Source organism: Akebia trifoliata, chromosome 3 (genome assembly GCF_017979445.1).
Source record: "Akebia trifoliata isolate Shusen 1 chromosome 3, ASM1797944v1, whole genome shotgun sequence".
Taxonomy (NCBI): domain Eukaryota; kingdom Viridiplantae; phylum Streptophyta; class Magnoliopsida; order Ranunculales; family Lardizabalaceae; genus Akebia; species Akebia trifoliata.
Genome location: NC_141377.1, coordinates 8,796,150 through 8,813,266, shown reverse-complemented (window position 1 = coordinate 8,813,266; position 17,117 = coordinate 8,796,150). Strand labels below are relative to the sequence as shown.

Genomic DNA, 17,117 nt, shown 5'->3' with positions numbered 1-17,117 from the left:
AATAGTTCAGCCCTGCAAGTGAAATTCTCTTGTTCTGCCCTTGGTTGTTACTGCATGTAAGGTCACAGAGGGAACCCATATCTTCTTCAACACATTGGTCCTATATGGCTTAAAAAAAAATTATAAAAAACCTAATTTCTTTCAAATCATCTAAGTTTAAAAAAAAAAAAAAAAAACCATCCACATTATTCAAGTTCAAGAACAACAAAAACAAAAAAAAAACAACAAAAACCCAATCGATTCAAGTTCAAGAACAACAAAAAAAAAAAAAACAAAAAAAAAAAAAATCCAATCGATTAAAGTTCAAGAACAACAATAAAAAAAAAAAAAAAAAAACAAAAAACCCAATCGATTCAAGTTCAAGAACAACAAAATAAAAAAATAAAAAATAAAAAATAATAAAACCCAATCGATTTGTTATCGCCTAAAAAAACAAGAGTTAAATAAATACCCGTTCGATCAAAGACGACGGACGGCGACGGCGACAGCGAGAAAGATTTGAGAGAGCTTTGAAGACGACGAGATGTTACTGTCGTTCGAACTGAAAGATCTTACTGTCGTTCAAGAGAGAGAGAGAGAGAGAGAGAGAGAGGGAGGGAGCTGCTCTCCTATTCGAGAAATGGGTTTTCGAGATAGAGAGTTCGCCGATGGGTTCAGTTGGGGTTTTGTGAAGAAGAGAGAGATTCGTAGAAAAGAAGGAAAGATGGTTGAGGGAGTTAAAATATAATAAAACCATTTTTGAGGGAGCCGAGTATAAATACGAGACGTTTTATAATAAAAGTGTAATAATAGATCCGAACCGTCGGATGCGTTATAATCTAACGGCCATAAAAGCTAGGCACGAGACTTGGAAGACTTTGGGACTGCTGAACCGCTCCCTATATATATATATCATTTCATTTCTTTGAAAATAAATAAGAAATTTTCTTTGAAAAAAAATTAAAAATTAACATTACATAGTTAAGAATGTATATCCAGTTTCCTACCATGCAATTGTGGCTACACGACCTAAAATAAATAACAGAACATAACATAACTTGCGTCTCACGCTATAGAAAGTAAATAAACATGAAACCAATATCATTATCCCTAGATATTTGTTCACCAATCCACACACAACATTATAATGTAAAATGTAGATATCATCCTTCGAGTGTGACTCTTATATTTTACTATTTCATCCCATTTTCCCATTTTTTTCGATTCTTGTATTTTTTTACGTTTTTAAACACGTCATTCATTTTTCGGATTCATTCACTCAAATATTCATTTTTTAATATCAAATCATTTTTCATACTTTGAAATTCATTATTACCATTTAAATTGAAACTTTACAAAACTTATATCAAAATAGGGTCCGAACAGTGCATAGAACTCAACTGGCGGAAATAACCTAGTGAAATATCCTACTCACATATAATTTATTATAAAATACAATTAAACATATTAAATATGCAAGTTCTGGCGTGAATTTGAAATAAAGAAAATAATTCTATATTTTTTGGAAACATATCACAAGTTTTCGATAATAACCCTAAATGCAATTTTTACAATCTACAGTTACCAATAGAAATTGAGAGTCCTTACAATCTTTGTGCAATGGGATCGATGAGTGTCTGTAGAAATTGAGATTTTTGATGCAAAAATTGAGGCTATTCAGATGTCGAGTGCGATTGATTTTTAAATTTGATCCGGTGATTTCGAAGATTTTTATGTCGTTGTCCTTTCTCCCTTCTATGGTGAAGGATAATTCGACTCCAAAATGGATGAAATTCGAGGTATAATAATCGAAATCCCTGTTTCATGTACAACTGATTTTTGACGATACGGGACAAAAGATAAGAGAAAATGAAAAGAAATTGAGTGGATTTTGTAGAGGACGAGGCTGCGGATGTTTTTTCTTTTTTCGTCAAAAATTAATGACGGCTTATTCGAGACGAATCTAAGGTTGAACTTTGGAAAAAAAAAAACCAATTTTTTTATTTAAAAACCTTTTGGCTGGTTTTTGGACGAAAATAAGAGATGAATAGTATTTTGTTTAAAAAAATTATTTATATAAGTGCGGGATGAAATTGATATGTTTTGTATTGTTTCGTTTGACGATAACTTGACCGTCCAAACTCCAAAAGTAATGAATGAATACTCTATTTTGTCTAATTTTTCATTCGAATCTAATGGTATGGTCAAATTATAAAAATTATATTCATAACAAAAAATTACTTTTTCGATCCGTTGGAACCCTAAAATTGACGTCGTTTTCGTTTATACAATAATTTAACTTTTTGGGCTCTAAAAATGACAAGTAAATTGTCTATTTTCTATAATGTTCATTATGAATCCAATATGTGATCGAATTTTAAAAATTATTGCTATAAAAAAAAGTCATTATTTTAGCCTAGTCCAACTCGAAAATAAAGGATTTTGTAATTTTTCTGTTCGGATTCGCATTTGAGTGTGCTTTTAGGTTAAAGTATGTTTTCTGATCATTTTAAATCCAATAGTGAGGTCAGATTTCATTAAAAATGATCAGAACAAAATCTTAAAGTTTTATCCTAAATCCCACTTTTAGGATTTTCTCAAAATTTTACTATTTATTTTCCTCCAGATACGAATTAAACACAGAGTTTTACATATTGGGTCCTAGTATTTATAATGTTAAAAGGACGTAATATTCATTATTTGATTTGTTTTGTTTTAACTAAAAAGTCTATGTCCCGAACCTTGATTTTCGTGAACTTATAGTTTATTTCAATTAATTTTTTGATGCGGATCTAATGGTGTAATTGTTTTTGAAAAATTCCAACTTAAAATAAATGCTTCTATTTGTTGACTTATGAATTTCCTTGAGATACATGTTTAAAAATCTAGGGTGTTACATTTTCTTAGGATAGTTTCCAGACAATTTAATGTATTTTAAACATGTAACCATAGTAACAAAAAGTCTCGTTTAAAATTTTTAATTTTTAAAAAGTTTCTTTTAAAACACGTTTCGTACCTCTAATAATTAAAACAATAAAAAAATTGAAAATTTCAAAAAAACACATTTTAATGTTTTAAATGCGTTTTTTTACATTTTAAACACATTTTTTAAAAATAAATTAAAAGCACAAATAATTCATTTTTTACAGGTATATGATTAATTCCTATGTGCTAGTTCGATTGAGAGCCCTAATCAGTAAAATTACCAATTTGATTCGAGCAAAGGCTCCCTAAGGCTAAGAGGATACCATGGCAATATCATATATGTTGACTAGTTTAAATGGTAAAGTAGCGGGTGATGATATTATAGATTTGGATTTAATTTTTGTCAACACCAAGTTATTGACAAGTTTTCTTAAAAAAATTGTCGATCATCGGAGAGCATCCAACGGTCAGAACAACATGGACCTTACAATACTACTACAACTTATACTATCCTCTTTGGAGCATAAAATCATTTTCATACTTTGTACTAGGGGTGCAATTTGGTATGATTCAAATCGAGAATCGAACCAAACCAATATCTTTTGGGTGGTTTGGTTCGGTTTGGAACAAATTGCAGTTCGGTTTTAGGTTACGAAAATGGAGAATCAATCAATTTGGTTTAATTCTTAAATCAAGCTTGTATAGAACCAAACCAAACCAAATCAAGAACTGACCTTCTGTGTAATAAATAATAATAATAATAATAATAATAATTATTATTATTATGAATTATTTTAAGAGTTATGGCATATATTAGTGATTTTTATGAATAAATTAATGATTTTTTATGGATAGATTAGATTTTTATTTTTTCATTAAAAAATATTACTTATAATTTATAAAATATTGGCAATTTGTAGAATTTAACTGAACCAAACCAAACCAATATTAATTCAGTTCGGGTTGATTTGATTCTAATAAAATTTGATTTTTATTTAGTGGAATCAAACACTCTTGGTTTGGTTCCAATTTAAACTCAAATCCAACCAAATCAAACCAAGTTGCACCCTTACTTCGTACAGCATGGACCTTACTTGGTAAAGCAGGCGGCGGGAAGGGCACGTTACAAACTCAAAACAAACAAACACTCGAAAATGGAAAGAAAAAAAGTTTTGTAATCAAATGACCGAACTATCCCTCACCACGAATACCCAACGTGGACCCTAATGGCATCCCGAGTCACTTAATTCCAATGATCCCACAATTCCCAAAATGGCACGTGGCACGTTTCTCTAATTATTCATTTTAAAAGTCCAAAGGACAAAAGCAAGTGACACGTTGCGTTTTGGAAGGTGGGATCATTGAGTTTTAGTGGCTTTGGAAATACTGAATCATTCTCTTTTTATTTTTATTTTTAAATTTTAATAGCGACAGTTCGGACACCAAAGCAATTATGCTTCGGAGTTCCAAAGCTAAGGTTCGGTCCGAACCTGAATATTTCGTTCGCTTTTTATCTTCGCTCGGCAGTTCTTCAGCTGTTGCAGAGCTTGAACACTCAAAGGGGCATTTCTTCTACATCGAACGAAACCCTAATCGAACGAATTATATAAAGTCGAATTTGATCTCCATTAGAGGACCTTCGAAAACCTAGTAAGTGCACTTTTATCCTCCCTGGAACCCTAATTCCTTCATTGTGTCACCATTATGATCTTCGAATTATTCTTGCTTAGGGATTTGGTTTCCTTTCTGTTTCGAATTTCTGATTCAGTTCGTGTTCTGGTTTGGGCCTTTTTTTCCTTGATCTAATGTCGAATTATAGTTTGAATTATGTTTGTTTGGCTATGATCATAATGGAATTGTGTTGAAATTTTTCATGGAAATGTCTGTTTGTAGGAATCATTGTGTATTTCTTAAGTTTTTTTTTCTTTTTTTTGTCTAGTAGGGTTTGAATTTTGATTACAAAAATTGGTTTTTATAATGAGTTCATGCGGTAGGGAATGATGGTGTTAGTTGCTTCTACTTTAAGATAATTAGTGAGGAAGATTTTTTGAGCTTTATTATTATTATTTTTTTGCTTCAATGCCCTAATTTTTGTTGAGGGAACATGGTTTTATGTTTAATCATGAATATGTAATCTGGAAGTATGGACATTATACTTGTAAGGCAGGTCGGACTCTTTTCGAGCTCAGCATCTTCATTTATACTGCCTAATCGCTACGGATTCGTTGGTTCACTTGGTTCAAATTTGGGTTCGCTGTTAGCCACTCTAGAACGAACCCGATTCATATGGTTATTAGAGATAATTTCTTTTGGTTCTCTCATGCATATGTATAATTCAAGCATGCAAGTTACAAGTACAACTATAATGTTAAAAATTTTTAAGCAGTTTGATAGAAATTTTTTTTTTTTTCTAGATTTTCTTCATTTTATATATGTACGTGTAGAAGAAGGAAGATGAAGAGGCATGATCGAATTTCTCAAAAAAATATGTGAAAGAAATTTAGGAGACGTAATAGTTGGGTATGCAAATGTTTGTTGTATTCCACAAACCCAATACAAACCGTACTGTGAATTGATTTGCTTTGTACAAGTTCACAGTCCGGTCTAGTAGGGACAAATTTGATAACACTAGGCTGAAAAATACACGACACAAGTTCCATGTGCCAAAATCTTAAAGATCCATCACTTCAATGTGGATTATTATTTATCAATGAGGAAATGTTAAAGCTTGCCTTCGATTCTTGAATTGGTCTCTCTGTTTTAGTAAGAATAAAACCCACTTCTTAAAATTGATATTTCATTTTTATATACTATAGTAATTTCTTTTGCCTGTTGAAGGACTTAGCATCGTGTTTTAATTTTGGTATTCGAACATTTGAACTCAAGCTTTTGTCTTTTAGTTAAACATATACCACTTTCATTTCCTTCAGGGCTCATAAGTTTACTCTTTCTCCTTTACTTCCATAATGTCTTCATTTAACATCAGTCATTTTAATGGTTTGTGATCTATGATTCTTCTTAAAAGATTCTTTAAAAAATAACTTAGGGCTGGAACCATTCCAAATTTTCTTTTTGATATATAGGCAAAAGAGGGAGGGAGGGCGTTTCAAATAAATGCTTGTTTATCTCTACACTCCTCACCTTTTCCTTTTTTCCCCCTTTTATTTTTATCCAACCAACCATCTATGCTTTTGTTTTTGTAGGTCCTTGTCAAAATTTGCTTGGACTCCACCCCCTCCTCCTTGCACACGCAAACACACACACGCATTCCAAGAGGATCTCCATGGCATGCTGGCAAAGCTTGGGAGCTTTGATGTGACACAACAGGACGAAGAAGAAACATGTGCACGCAACACTTAAAGGTGAAATCCACTTCTGTGAAAAAAAAAAATTCTGTTATTTGGAGTTGGTTGTTGAATATATTGTGTCACTTTAGATCTATGTAATTAATGGACAGAATTAGAATTTTGAAAAGATGCAGTGTTAGTTATATCTTGATAGATATTGCTGTGCTTCATTATTTGTCTACTATTAATTACAATCACAACATGTCAAGAAGACCGTATATAAAGTTTAAGATCTGTAGATGCTTTTTATGATGAAGGAAATAAGATCTGTAAATGGTCTTCGGTTAACAACTTGTCTTGATATTAGTTTGCATACAGTGTTTTATTAGAAATGTGGTTACTTTTTAACCCTTATTCGAGCTTATGTTGATTGATTGGTCTGATCTTCTGCAGGATGAGATTTCAAGGGTTGAGGACATATCATTAGCAGGACCACTGATATGTATTGTTTGGATCTTCACATTCATATCTCAATAGAATTACATGAATGTGGTGGCTTTGAACTTTTTTGAATCTCCCTTTTAGGTAGGTTTTTTTCCTGATGAATAGGTCACCTGTGATATTCTTTCTTCGTGGTATTTTAGATACGTGTTTGTATTATTATTTTAAAGAGTAAATTAGTCTTTAACCCTCTGGTTTGGCATAGTTCCGTGTTGATCACCTAATGTTTCGACAATCGCACTTACCTCCCCTCCAGTTATCTAATGGGTTCACTTACCCCCCTTCCTTCTACTTACTGTTAGCCAAACACTTAAAAAATGAATTTTACTTTTTATAAAGACCATTTTATCCTTTTTAAAATGTTTTTCTTTTTTATAACAAAAATATCCTTGTAAAAGATGGGTTTGCTTGTAAATGCTTAGATGAGTGCATTTTTATAATTTTAAATTTTAATTTTTTTTATAAACAAAAGATAAATTGAGAGGGTAAGATAGGAAAGTAACGTCTGAACTTTAACACCATCTGTGAAAGGGGGAGGTAAGTGCAATTTACAAAATGTTAGGGGTCAAAGTTGAATTATGTTAAACTTCACAGGGTCAAAGTTTAATTTGCCCTATTTTAAAATTCATCTGTTCCCCGTTCATCCTGAAGTTTCTTACCTTTTATTTTTGTTCTAGCAGATTCTGAGAGAGGAGATGGCATCATTCTATAAAAATGCCCATTGTCACGAATCTCACACAATTAACCGTGGGACCTGAGTTCACCAAAAACCCAATCTAGGGACAAACAGTTCACTTCAGATGGCTTTATGCAGGAGTATCACAGTTTTCATACGAGGCAAAATCTCACAAAGTTTTTGGGAGAGAATAAAATATCCGATCAGCATAATTTAATGTTGAGAAGCTTGTTTATTCTCGAATCACAAGAAGGGAATGCTCAAAAACACAATCCTGATCTGACCGGGAATTCGGAGAGGTTGGAAACTTCCAAGTCTCCTATTAGTTTTGACTTCCGTGGTGGTCAACATCAGCTTATGAAGGGGCAACAATCAGGCATGCCACAATCTCAGCCAAGGCAGCAGTTAGGGTTTAATGAAATGCAGTTATGGCAACAACAACTTATGTTTAAGCAACTACAAGAGCTTCAAAGGCAGCAACAACTTCAACAATTAGATCAAGAAACAAGGCAACAGAATCCAATGGACACGCCTATTCGTGATGCATCTAACTATTTGTGGCAAAGCGATCTTATGGGAGGTGACCCGAAAGTACCGAGTACCTCACAAATTGGTATTCTCGGTAACATGAACTGGACACAACGTGGTGGGTCTCCTGCTGTGCAAGGAATTCCTAATGGATTTACTTTTTCACATGATCAAGGTCCGTTATCTCATTCATCGGGGTTAGTTCCTCATCAGCTCAATCGATCTTTGTATGGGTCTCCTATAGCTAGCACAAGAGCCTCCTTGAATCAATATCATAATTTGCAAGGAATTTCTCGTGATCGTGTGGATGTGTTAACCAATGTGGGTGGTAACCAATTAGAGAAAGCTTTAAGGTATTCAACATCCACTAACAACTCTTTTCAGAGTGATCAAGATGGACCATCTCAGGGTTTAGTTAGCTTAGATCCAATTGAAGAGAAGATTTTGTTCAATACAGATGACAAATTTTGGGATGCTTCTTTTGGTGGTATTGAAAGCTGTGGGAATCCCTTGGAAGGCACAGATTACTTGAACACATATCCTTCCCTTCAGAGTGGGAGTTGGAGTGCGTTAATGCAGTCTGCGGTGGCAGAAGCTTCAAGTGGTGACACTGGGATGCAAGAAGAATGGAGTGGCTTGAGTTATCAAAATGAAGAATTGTCAACTGGAAATCAGAGTGGGAATCAGCAAATAAATTGGGTTGATAACAACTTGCAAAGTGCTTCTTCTTTAACTTCGACAACTTTTCCCCAATTTGATGATTCAAATAAGAGTCTGAATGGTCGTAGCATTGATTATATTCAGCAACCAAATGTCAAAATTTCGTACGAACAGAGTGAGAGAGGTCGTCCTGATGCCTCTTATGAACCCATTCATCAATCACCCAATTTTGGTTTTCAACAGAAGCCATCTGTCAATGAGAGTAGTCAAATTCAACCTTCCATGTCTTCATATAATAATGGTGGTGCATCTTTTAACAAATTAAATGATTGGAATGCTAATGAGTCACGGTCACCATCTCATAGCAATGAGAGATGTATGCATATGGAAAGAGAACATAATGATGGAATGTGGAAGACTGATGGTAATCAGGTGACGAATTCCATCCCTAATTCGATTGATGGATTGGAACAATTAAAATCTGTCCCTTGTTGTCCGCATGTCAACAGAGAAGATGACCCTCATAAGGATAACTTCACTGCTCTACAAAATTCAAGTACTACAAAGACCAATCAAGAAATGTCCGAACATCTCGCTTATGGGAAATATGTTGTTGATTCTTCTGTGAAATATAAAGGAGACGAGAGTTTAGGAAAATACTATAATCAGCACAAGAAGGGTCCTCCAGTTTTGGAATCATTCACGAATAACTCTGACCTCGGATCAGGTGAAAAATATGGTAAAAAGCTGGAGAATTTCTACCAGAAAGAAATCCCTAATTACAGCTACAACTCTAACCAATTACATGCTGTTCCAGGAGAGGGTGTGAAGCAAAATTTGCAGTTACGTGCAAGTGATTCTTGTGAAAATACCACAAAACATGTCACACATTCACGGCCTCTACCCCCGCAATTTTTTCGAGGATCAAAGAATCACGAGCAAAATTATTTTGGGCCCTCAAAGTTTGTTGGTCATGTTCCAGACAAAACCATGGGTATGGAAAAGGTGAGTGGTGGACTTGAGACCGTCAAAGATTGTAATTTTCCACCAATAATTTTTGTTAGCTAGAAATTGCTAATGGTCTTCCACTTACAGGGGCACTTAGACTTTCGTGCAAATGCAGTACGTTCGGTTGATGTACCGTTTAGAGGTGTTCTTCCAGGCTACGAATCTCCGGTCTCTGGTTCCCCTGACGGATTGGATGGTTTTTGTGCTCCAAACAAAATGCCTGATCAGACAAGGTGGCTGATAAGATAGGATTTATTTTTTCTTGTTTATAATTTGAAATGCTATTATACGCAATCATTCTCCATAAAAGTTGCTGTCATGATGGTTCCTTCTATAATACTTTTGTGCTTATAATTCTATTTCAACTTACAATTCAATTTGCTCAGTTTTATTTTTTTGTTTTAAAAGTGTAACTTCTTGATATTCTTTAGTATCTTAACCTTTTAATACATATCGTGTGCGTGCTACAATCATACACTATTAAGTAATTTTGTCCATGGCAGTCAAAACATGCTCGAGCTACTTAATAAGGTGGACCAGGAAAAACACTTCGGTTCTTCGGACCATAAACCTTCATCTGAGGCGCCCGAACCAAATGCTTCTGATACATCTGTTACCCATTTTGGGCAGAATCAATTTTCTTCTCCCCAAGGTTTTGGTTTACATTTGGCCCCTTCATCTCAACGGCTGCTGGTTTCTAATCCAGATTTTTCCTCTCAGAATTCCTCACATACAGTTAACAATATCAATTCAAGGAATGTAGATCCCGAGGCGGGAAGGAAGAGTCAGGCATGGTTGGCTCCACCATTTTCTGTGCAGTCTTTCCCTCATGAGATGTCTCAAAGGGAACACCACAATAGTAAATCCAGTGTTCCCCATTTTAGAATGAAAGATGACAATCTTAATGTAGTGGTGGCTGATCAATCTAGTCAGGCATCAATGTCCGGTGCATCTAGTAGGATTCCACCTTTCAATCTTGCTCCCCCTACCTTCCATCCAATTAGAAGCAACCAATCCCTCCCAAGAAGCCTGAGCCAAAAACTCCCAATCTTGGAGTCTTTGCCCGTTTCTCAGCCTTCTGTTACATCAGGCATGTCTCAACAGGGTGCCTTCTCAACAATGTTGCATAATGTATGGACCAATGTATCCACGAAACAATGTCTATCTGCCGAGACACCGAACAAGGTCTCATCCAATTTGGTCCAGTCCACTAATGCGTCGAATAATAATTTGGAACCAACCTCATTGGTCACACAAAAACCAGATGGTCAACCGATGCCATCTGAGAACGTTGATATTGAAGCTTTCAGCCATTCTTTGAAACCATCACAAGTTTTGCATCAAAATTACTCCCTACTTCACCAAGTGAAATCCATGAAGGGTTATGAGATTGATCCAAATAAGAGGGATGGGAAGAGATTTAAAGGAGCAGATAATAAAATGCTAAGTTTTTCTTCAGAAGTTGGAGAAGATCAGAATACAAATGCATCTTCTCAAGACGTGGTCATGTTTGGTCGAAACAATTCTCATATCAATTCTAGTCATCTTAGTATGACATCTGAAGGTGCCCATATTAGTCCACAGATGGCACCCTCGTGGTTTAAGCAGTATGGAACCTTCAAAAATGGGCAACTAATGCCAATGTATGATGCACACAAGGAAGAAAAAACATCTCTGCAGGATTTTGTCTTGGGAAAGGCTTCTGAGAGTATGCACTCACATACTTCAACAGAGCAAATAAATGCTGGTGATGCCAGTCAGGTTGGCGAAGTTCAGCAAGGTACAATCACCACCGTGGTTGCGAGTGAGCCCATTTCTGCCCCTCATTCTTTGCCTGCAGAGGTGGCTGATGAAAGATTGGCAATTGTGGGACCAAAGAAGCGCAAAAGTACAACATTAGAGCTTCTACCATGGCATAAAGAAGTAACTCATGGTTCCCATAGGCTTCAAAATATAAGGTTGTTCTCATAGTTAAGCTAATTTTTTTAGCACGTTTTTAAAAGAACATACATCCGTTAACATTATTTATTTAGATTCTTTGTGAATTGGTTAATTTCTTAAATGTTGATTTTATAGCATGGCTGAACAAGACTGGATGCAAGCTACAAATCGGCTTATTGAGAAGGTGCACTAATTGAAAGAATGATGTTTCCCCAATATTTTCTAGATCTAGGGATCTGGTAAAGGCAGGGATTCCAATGCATGTATTTCTGGTGACAGGTGGAAGATGAAGGTGAAATACTTGAAGATGGACAACAAATGCTCCGACAACAGAGAAGGCTTGTATTGACAACACAGTTAATGCAGCAACTGCTACACCCCGCACCAGCAGCAATCCTCTCTACAGATGCCACTTCAGACTATGAGACTGTGACATACTTTGTTTCTAAATTATCATTAGGGGATGCATGCAGCGTGATCTCTTGCTCAGGAAGTGATTTACATGTGCTCCCTGACAGTGGAAACATGTAAGAATTGCTCTTAAAGGCATAACTGTGGATTACTTGTAGATTTATGACGGTTACATTTTGACCCTTTGGCCTGCTTGGAATGAGAATTCCACAACATCTCAAGTCTCAATTACCATGTGCATGAGCTCACTGTGTTTCGACACAAGTGAACAAATGATGGAAAATCTTGTGTTAGCCAAGCGAAAAAGATGCTAAAAGTGGAAATGGGGAAAAAAGTCATTATTTATGCATGTTGTTGGGTTAGTTTAATACCTATCAAATATATATGTGGATCAGGATTGGGGGACAACCATTTGTTACAACTTTTTTTTACAAGGCCGTCTAGATGTTGTCCACTTTTTCGTTGTTTTTTCCAACACCGCCAGATGCCGTAGGATCTTGGTAAACGGATGGCATTTGGCCGACGTAAAAAAAAGTTGTCCCCTATACAGTTTAATACCTATAGTTGTGGTCATAATATTAAATTTCAACATATTTCCATGAAATATACTGAAATATTTCCATTTCCAGAAGTTCTGACCCAGAATTTAATAGATGGTTTCGTTTTTTTATTTTTGTTGGAAATCACTATTCACTTCGCAAGATATTTTAGTGAAAGTTAAATCTCAACTGAAATGACCAAATTTTATTTATAAAAATGCATGATTTTGCTGGAAATACTTTAATAAATAGTACAGACATTGACCGAAATATTCTATTACAAAAGAAATATTGATAAAAACTTGTAAATTAATAGAAATTATAATTTACTCCTTTAATTTACTAATCTCTTAAGCCAGCTTATCGATAACAAAATGTTTACTAATAAAATAATTTCACATGATATCATTAATTAGTATAAATGAATTATGATTATTTAGATATCCATATCATCTTATTTTGATGTATGTTTAAGTATATTTGTATGTTCATATAGGCATACCCTCTTATCATTCATGTTTTAGTTAGATACATTATTATTTATTAATGCATATTAAAAAAATAGAAAATATAGTAATACGTAAATATAGTACTTTATAATTTCTCCATTTAACTAATTGTTTTATATAGTATGTAGTTAATGTAATGTTATTATTTTTATTTCTATGTAAAGTACTATTGTTTTTCATTTTTGTGCTCACGAACGCTTGTGCATATATATAGCAGAACGTTGTTGATCTTCATTTCCACATGCCATGTGGTTGTCTATTGTATGTTGATGACTCAATGAGTATTTTTGCACTTATTTTATAAATTTTCAGTTTAAATATAAATTTCCACGACATTTTCATCATTTCCATCATTTCCCTAAAGATGTATTAATTACCACATTGATTGAAATATTTGCACTTGATATTTCCATTTCCAAGCTGACCGAGATAGACACCGAAATCAAAATTTAATACCTTGGTGGTGGTTAATGAATTTCTTTTTGAAAATAAACATTTTCATTATTTTTCCAGGACTTCTGTGAAGCTCAAAATTTCTGAGAGACTACGCAATCAATATTTATCAAAAGTTGTGGAGGACTTCATTGGTAGAGCAAGGAAGTTGGAAACTGATTTGCTTAGGTAAGGGCCTAGTTTTACAGTACTTATCATGCTATTTTTTTTTTATAATCTTAATGGTAACTAGTCCATATTCTACCGATCTGAATTTGCATTTGTGCATTTACTAACATAACGTCTGCCTTTTTCCGCTATTGTAAGAATTTTTATGTTAGATTGTGATGGTCGTATTGGCTTCTCTTGGATTGTCTAGGTTTAGTGTTATTATTCCATGAATTGCACTCGTCCTGTCTTATTTGACAACTAGAGTTTGCCCATGACTACGGCAGGATTATCCTCTTTGGGGTTAAAGGGGTAAAAGTGGAAATACAATAAAGTAATATGTTTTAGGGGTATTATTGGAAAATGAGTAAAAGGGTAAAGATAATAAAGTTGGAGGGTATTATTGGAAAATGGGGAGGAAAGAGAATAAAGTTGGAGGGGTTTATTGGAAAGGGGTAAAAGAGAAAAGGCAATAAAGTTGAAGGGGGTATCTTGGAAAGGGAGGAGAGAAAAGGGAATAAAATTAAAATTATTACACGAGATGTATGCGAGATTGACTCTAAACGACTCCTTATGAGAGATAAACATGGGGGGAAGACAGACATTGAGTTTTATTATATGGATGAATATCTGTATCTTTATAATGCCACTATAATCTCTCTGGATTCTTTTCATATACTTTTTTTCTTTGATTCGCAACTGGATAGTGGTTTGCAATTAGTGGGTGAAGGCAGGTTTTGAACTAAGGTCATGTTATCAACATTCATACCTTGCCAAGTTAACTTGGCAAGCTGGCACCTTCAATTCTTTTCACATACATAATAAGCTTATTTATAGTTCTCATCAAAGTGTAATCCCAAATGTCTGGGGTTGGCGATACGTCTTTCTTAATTCAATTCTATCCAAATCCATGCCTTATGTTAAATCAAGTGTCTCCACTTGAAGATGAGTCCCATGTTGACTTTTGATTGGGTGGGCAGCAATGCAAGTGTCCAAAATAAAATTGGTGGGAGCTCTCACGATCCTACCGATCAAAGCCTACTAAAAAAGACATCTTCTTATCACTCACCATTATCATTCATTTTTTCCGTAGTTTATTTTTGTAATACTTTCTTATGCTGATGCAGATTGGATAAGAGAGCGTCAATCTTGGATGTAAGAGTGGAATGCCAAGACCTGGAGAGGTTTTCTGTTATCAACCGATTTGCCAAATTCCATGGTCGGGGCCACACTGATGGGGCTGATACTTCGTTTTCCTCCAATACAGCCTCAAACACACAGAAAACATGCCCCCAGAGATATGTTACTGCACGTCCAATGCCTAAGAACCTTCCCGTGGGAATTCAGTGTCTCACTTTGGCTAGTAATTAATTGATTCCCCACACCACGCCCCCTCCTGCACCCAATTTTTACGTGGGGGACCACACAATACCATTACTGCAGCAGACCCTCCCAGTTTCAACGGTGCACCCTTCTCTAAGTGCCGTTTTCATCATTGGCATGTATCTCTCTACCCTCTAGCCTCTTTAAATTGTTTGCTGGCAACACACACATACTCAGATACACACACATGGACATGAGTAAGAAGATAAGAGGGAAATGCAGGACTAGATTTTCTGTTTTCGAGGTCAAGCGATAGTTTCAAATCAAAGCTGGTAACATCATTTTTTGGTTGGTATATTTATAGGTCTTTGTATATATATTTATTTATTTATAATGAAAATTAAAGAGATTGGGTTATGTCATTTTGCAAAAGCTTTGCAGCAGGAAAGGGTGGGGTTCCACCATCCTTTATTTTCTGGAGAAATAATTGTACCTGACTAGGTAATTTCTCAGATATTTTGCAAGAGTTTTTGCAGGTATTAGGTTGTCCATGTATCTTATCAGATTCCAAAATCTGTTCTGTTGGATCCGATAATTTTAGATTTGGATCAAGGATTTGGGTTTTGATAAGGATATGATTTGATAACCTATCTGATTGGTAAAATGCATGAAATTATGTTATATTTATTAAAATATATAAGTTTATTTGTATTTTATATATAAACTTAAATTTGTTGCAGAGTCGATTGTAATCCAATAGAAGTTCGATTGATCTTAACAGTGTTCGACCCGATCCATTCCTTGTGGAATTGGTACCAAATCATTGACAGCCCTGGCAGGCATTAATAGAACTTTTCAATACCACAAACATTAGGGGAATAGAACTTTTTTCTTGGGTTAAAGGGATAGAACACTCCTGCAGAAGCTTCTATTGGTGTTTGAAAAGGTGAGAAGTTTTTACTAACTTTTATTATGAAAGGCCACTGCTACTGATCTCAGGCTTTTTGGGTCCAAGTGGTGGTCGACTTAAATTGAATGGGACCGGTAGTCTCATTGTCCTCTCTTTTATATTTTCTTCTTTCTTTGTGGAAGGGACTTTAAATTGCTCAATGATTATAAAAGAGAATATTCTAATCACCTGAAATAAACAAAAATAGCACAAATAGCGAATAATTGGTTGTCCATGATGACCTACTTATCATTAACAGAAATGACAAAAGTGCCATCATAGCATACTAATCAGGTTTTGGTTGGACAATTATTCGGTCTGGTGGGTGTCGGTTTCATTTAAATTAAAAGAAGTTTTGAAAAATTTTTAGGTGCAATACAAGTCAGCATTTAAGAAGGAAGTAACTTTTAGAAAACAGAAAGTAATTTTTTTTATTTTTTAAAAAGTAAAAATTTTTATTTTTTAAAATAGCTTTTTAAAAATGAATCTAAACAGACATTATAACTTTTAAAAGTCTTTTTTATTTTTTATTTTTTATCTAAATGAACTCTACAAATGATGTTATTGGGCCAAAAAATACATCAACTATGTCCTTCCTAAAAGAATTTTGATAAAATAATGTCTTTTTTGGCACACATCTTTGACACCTCCTGACGTACTTGATCACAGCTCAGTAGGCATTTGACATGTGGCATGAATGACATCAATAATAGAGAGAACTTCTCTTTTGCCCGCATGTCTTCTACCCATAGATTTAAATTTTAAGATTTCAAAACTTAAAAAGGTCGTTGGGCCCACATTGATTATCACATTGGCAATCCAACAATACAACATTCTAGATTTTAAGAAAATATTTATATTAAAAAAAAAAAAGAGTTTTTTAAACTTGATCTAAGGTGTTGAAAACGAATGGCTACCGAGCACCCAAACTTAAAAATAATTTTCAATGATAAAAAATAACTATTTTTTAATTTTTTTTAAATTCATATAATTTTATTCTCTACAATCCCATTTCATTGGATCATATTTTTGAATGTTATAAGGTGATTAGATCAGAAAATTTCTTTTTTTCACTATGAGTAGGAGAGAAAAAAGGCGTCAAGGACATGCGTCAAAAGGGCATTATATTATCAGCACTCTTCTTAAAATCTCATCTTGTTATTAAGTTTCAGAAAGTTGAAGAAGATGGTATATTGAAATCGACCAAAATGATTGATAATTTCTATTAATTGAATGTGAATATTTTGACCAAAATGACCTTGATCGTATTATTATGTTTTT

The 17,117-nt window shown here is 34.4% G+C and overlaps 1 protein-coding gene across 3 annotated transcripts; it reads left to right on the top strand.

The window, feature by feature from the left end:
* Positions 1-4,397: 4,397 nt before the first annotated feature.
* On the top strand, positions 4,398-15,319 carry LOC147405899 (uncharacterized). Of its 3 annotated transcripts, none has more exons than XM_086433784.1 (11): positions 4,398-4,554; positions 6,108-6,266; positions 6,645-6,776; positions 7,373-9,283; positions 9,374-9,561; positions 9,652-9,797; positions 10,068-11,522; positions 11,641-11,689; positions 11,785-12,032; positions 13,478-13,585; positions 14,692-15,319. In XM_086433784.1, the coding sequence occupies exons 4-11, from the start codon at positions 7,501-7,503 to the stop codon at positions 14,933-14,935; spliced, it is 4,221 nt and encodes a 1,406-aa protein (XP_086289910.1). In that variant the 5' UTR covers positions 4,398-4,554; positions 6,108-6,266; positions 6,645-6,776; positions 7,373-7,500; the 3' UTR covers positions 14,936-15,319. The 3 variants fall into 3 exon arrangements, with proteins under 3 accessions (XP_086289910.1, XP_086289909.1, XP_086289907.1); XM_086433783.1 differs by having other exon boundaries at positions 7,373-9,295; XM_086433781.1 differs by having other exon boundaries at positions 7,373-9,561.
* Positions 15,320-17,117: the final 1,798 nt, after the last annotated feature.

Coding starts and splice junctions, on each gene's coding strand:
- LOC147405899 (XM_086433781.1), top strand. CDS start 7,501: ATGCAGGAGTATCACAGTTTTCATACGAGGCAAAATCTCACAAAGTTT. Junction 9,562..9,651: donor AAACCATGGGTATGGAAAAG/GTGAGTGGTGGA, acceptor TTCCACTTACAG/GGGCACTTAGACTTTCGTGC. Junction 11,523..11,640: donor CATAGGCTTCAAAATATAAG/GTTGTTCTCATA, acceptor TTGATTTTATAG/CATGGCTGAACAAGACTGGA.